Genomic DNA, 3,349 nt, shown 5'->3' with positions numbered 1-3,349 from the left:
GAAAGCAGCGCTTTCTCCTCTTCTATCGCATGTGAGTAGTGCTTCAAGGTGTCTTCTCCCGATATATTCGAATTTTTTTCTAGGTCTATTCCAACCATGCCAGCTTCTATATATTCATCTAATGCTCTTTCCTTGTCTTCTTTTGCATCACAGATCTTTTCATATAGCGCATCAATCTCTTTCATTTCTGCTTCATATTCAGCATTTTCGTCTTTTGGAATTCGAGTTATATTGTTTGGATTTCGGTAGTAACTTTCAATTTTTTCTTTTAGAACATCTGTTTTTTTACAATCCAAATTGTAATCACAACTATATTTAGTATACTTCTCTTTAATACTCTGTAGTTCTTCATTGTTTTTCGTAACAAATTCATAAGCCAAACGTGCAGCGCCCTCCATCTCTTCTAGTGTATCTCTCTTTTTGCTGCACGCTGTTTTAAGCATATCTACTATATAGTGTGTTTGATCCGTCACAGCATACACCTCTTCTTTTTCTTCTTTTGTAGAAGAAGAATTGCTGTGCTCATCTGGTGCATACATGTCTAAAGACGTAGAAGTACCGTTCATGTTTATGGCACTGTCCAATTGCTCAACTGGTATTGGTGTGCCTGCTTCTTTACTTCCTTCTTCACCGGGCTCTCTGTTTTCATACACTGCGCTATTTTCTTGATCTGTAGAAGATGTCTTCAGCTCGCTTATTACACCTAGTGCGCCTTCCTGCGATTTGTCTCGGTTGGGCGATGCGATTACGCATGTGTATAGCACCATTGACAGTATTAATAGCACACGAGCGACCATTATCACATATTCCTTTATAGACTCTTTGCTCGACTTCTTTGTGCTCGCCATGCTTTTTTCATATTTCCTGCTAATATACTTTATAGATCATTTAGATTTCTTGTTTGATATTGTGCTCTTCTAGATTTCTAGCTATTTCTATGGTATGCCTGGCAAAAATATAAAATTAAAATTAAAGAGTTGCACAAAGCTTAGTGATAATTTACATATAGGTTATATGAGAGGGGCGGTCAATCGGGTTATTTGCCTTTCTTTCTACACTATGTGCCAGATTACTTACCTTCCTTACGAGTTATCCGTATATGCTTGCATTCTTAACACATTTGAAGCACTTTTGCTAAATAGGCCTTCTATTGGTCCTATCGGTGTATATATCTATTAATACATCTATATTCTCTATTATCTGTCTATTCTTTTTGACGTGCCCAAAAGGGGGCGACGAGCTAGTCCGGAGATAATAGTCGAGAATAGAGAGTGAAGTTGTCCAGGGAGTTTTATTATTGGAATCCTGTGGATGTCTTCGGTGCCTTTGACCGGATGCATTTTTGATAATTGTATTCTTGGGTTCGGACATGTTCCTTTTTTCTGAATTATTCTAACTATTATATAGTCAGTTTTTGATATACGAGAAATCGTCCGGAAAGTGCATTTATCATAGATGTCCTTTTGTCACAGGGTTTATTGAAAGTGGGAATTTTACCACACTTTTATTTATGTGCATATGTCTACTTTGTCTTTTTCTTCTCTTTCAGTGTACTTCTTGTATTTTTATTCTCTTATACATTGGAAAATAAAGTGTATATTTCTTTTAATAGAGTAGTTTATTTTACATAGGTATAAAAAGAGAAATAAAGCGTGAGAGACAGGGAAAAGAAGAAAAGTAGCACATCACAGAGAACCATCACTGGTCAGACATGAAGGGAGAAGAAAGAGGGAAACAGAAAGAGCAACACACTACAGGCAAATAGAGAACGAAACAAGCACTTATTGCCAGCTAGACATACACTCGTATACACTTATCATAATAGTGTGTATTATGCACTACACACATATATAGAGACACTTTGTCTGCGCATCCATCACATTATACACATGCATAGCATTAAAAAAGCTCTGTTAAACATCCTCTGGACACACTCTGAGTTAAGTTTTATTTTTCTTTTCCTCTGGCTATACACATATTGAAGGAATACACTTTCTAGTGCACAGACACTGCATTAGCTTACTACCACTCAACTCCTTTATTTAGACTGTCTTAGTGCACATATCTTGGCTATATCAGAGTGGCCATCTAGCATAGCCAGGCTTCGGTGTTTTCAGTATACTGCTTTTAACGCCATTGCATAGTACACTAATATATCTAGATTAGATGATAAATAAAGAAGTCTATTTTACAACAGGACAGGCATTGTGTATCCCAGTCTGTTTTCTGAGTGCTAGCAGGAGTGTTTTCTAACTATTGGTCTTCACTACAGGAGAATAGTATAAAGATGATAACTGGTGTATTTACGTATGCAGATTGGATAAAATGACTGGTCCAATTAAAACGCAGAACCGTTTTTATTTATTGGCTAACTATAAATTGCATGCAAGTGATCTATATTTATAGAAATAACCGATGCCAATATTCATGAAGAAAAATGAGAAATTAAAACTGTTTAAAAGAAAATCTTTTTTCGATTTACAAAAAATGATTTGCAGGCTACTTCTAAGCCTAATCATGATGCAAAGTATTCTTGCAAGAATTGATGTGGAAGACATAAAAAAAGTCAGTAAGACCTTTGTTGGCGAGAAGCAGGATGTGGCTATTAACCCAAAAGGACCATTGAATCTGATGCGTGGATATATTGTAAACCGGAATGGATACATGTACAATAAGCGGTTTTATTCCCCTGAAATAGACACAGACTATGCACTGTCTAAGAAAGGACTATCTGATGAAAACGAGCAAGAGTACAACTTTACAAGAACACCTGTGAATGACAGGGTGCACAAAGATTTGGACACAAAATCCCTAGAAGGTAAGTATCTTAGCACTTACCATGCGCTGCTCATAAAGATGTTTCCGTCTGCAGATGGGGACCTCTCCATTGAGGCAGGAAGGTCAAATGCACTTACAAACTTCCTAAGAGCAGATCACGTTAAGAAAGACACAAAGTACATTCTTGCAGCACTTCTTCTTCTTTCAGAGGGCGTTGATGTTAAAATAGCAGTAGACTACAAAGGAAAGAAAAATAATCTTGTCATAAAAAGTAAGACATGCAAAGAGAAAGAGTTTGTAAATGTAGTAATGCATACTGCAGGTATAGACCCAGTTACTAATGAGCACAGCGACAGTATTTACCAAAGTGAGGCGGCTGGAATTGTCAAGTTCTATATGCAGTGCAAAGACAATCCACTGCTAAAGAAAGAAGGCAAGTTTGCAATGCCAGCCACAAAAGAAAAATTTGAGAGTGGAAAGTTTTTGAATAGCGCAGCCTTCCTTATACAGACATACATCTACGAGTTCATTGACACAGCAGAAGACTACAGGGACTTTGTGAATGCAGCAC

The 3,349-nt window shown here is 37.0% G+C and overlaps 3 protein-coding genes across 3 annotated transcripts; 1 reads left to right on the top strand and 2 right to left on the bottom strand.

Moving 5' to 3' along the window:
- Window positions 1-2: 2 nt before the first annotated feature.
- Window positions 3-848, bottom strand: NESG_01083 (uncharacterized protein; the record flags this gene model as incomplete). The annotated part of the gene is made up of 1 exon (XM_053048722.1): window positions 3-848. A coding segment is annotated over one exon (846 nt), but the record flags the coding sequence as incomplete, so codon positions are not given.
- A 286-nt stretch (window positions 849-1,134) lies between these two features.
- NESG_01082 (uncharacterized protein) lies at window positions 1,135-1,371 on the bottom strand (the record flags this gene model as incomplete). Its single annotated transcript, XM_053048721.1, has 1 exon — window positions 1,135-1,371. One exon carries the CDS (start codon window positions 1,369-1,371, stop codon window positions 1,135-1,137), a length of 237 nt encoding a protein of 78 aa, XP_052905481.1.
- Window positions 1,372-2,487: 1,116 nt separating this feature from the next.
- On the top strand, window positions 2,488-3,348 carry NESG_01081 (uncharacterized protein; the record flags this gene model as incomplete). The annotated part of the gene is made up of 1 exon (XM_053048720.1): window positions 2,488-3,348. A coding segment is annotated over one exon (861 nt), but the record flags the coding sequence as incomplete, so codon positions are not given.
- Between the last annotated feature and the right edge of the window lies 1 nt (window position 3,349).

This window comes from Nematocida ausubeli (assembly GCF_000738915.1).
Source record: "Nematocida ausubeli strain ERTm6 chromosome Unknown supercont2.2, whole genome shotgun sequence".
NCBI lineage: Eukaryota > Fungi > Microsporidia > Nematocida > Nematocida ausubeli.
Note: the sequence above shows the minus strand (reverse complement) of the source record. Positions and strands in the feature narration are given on the sequence as shown.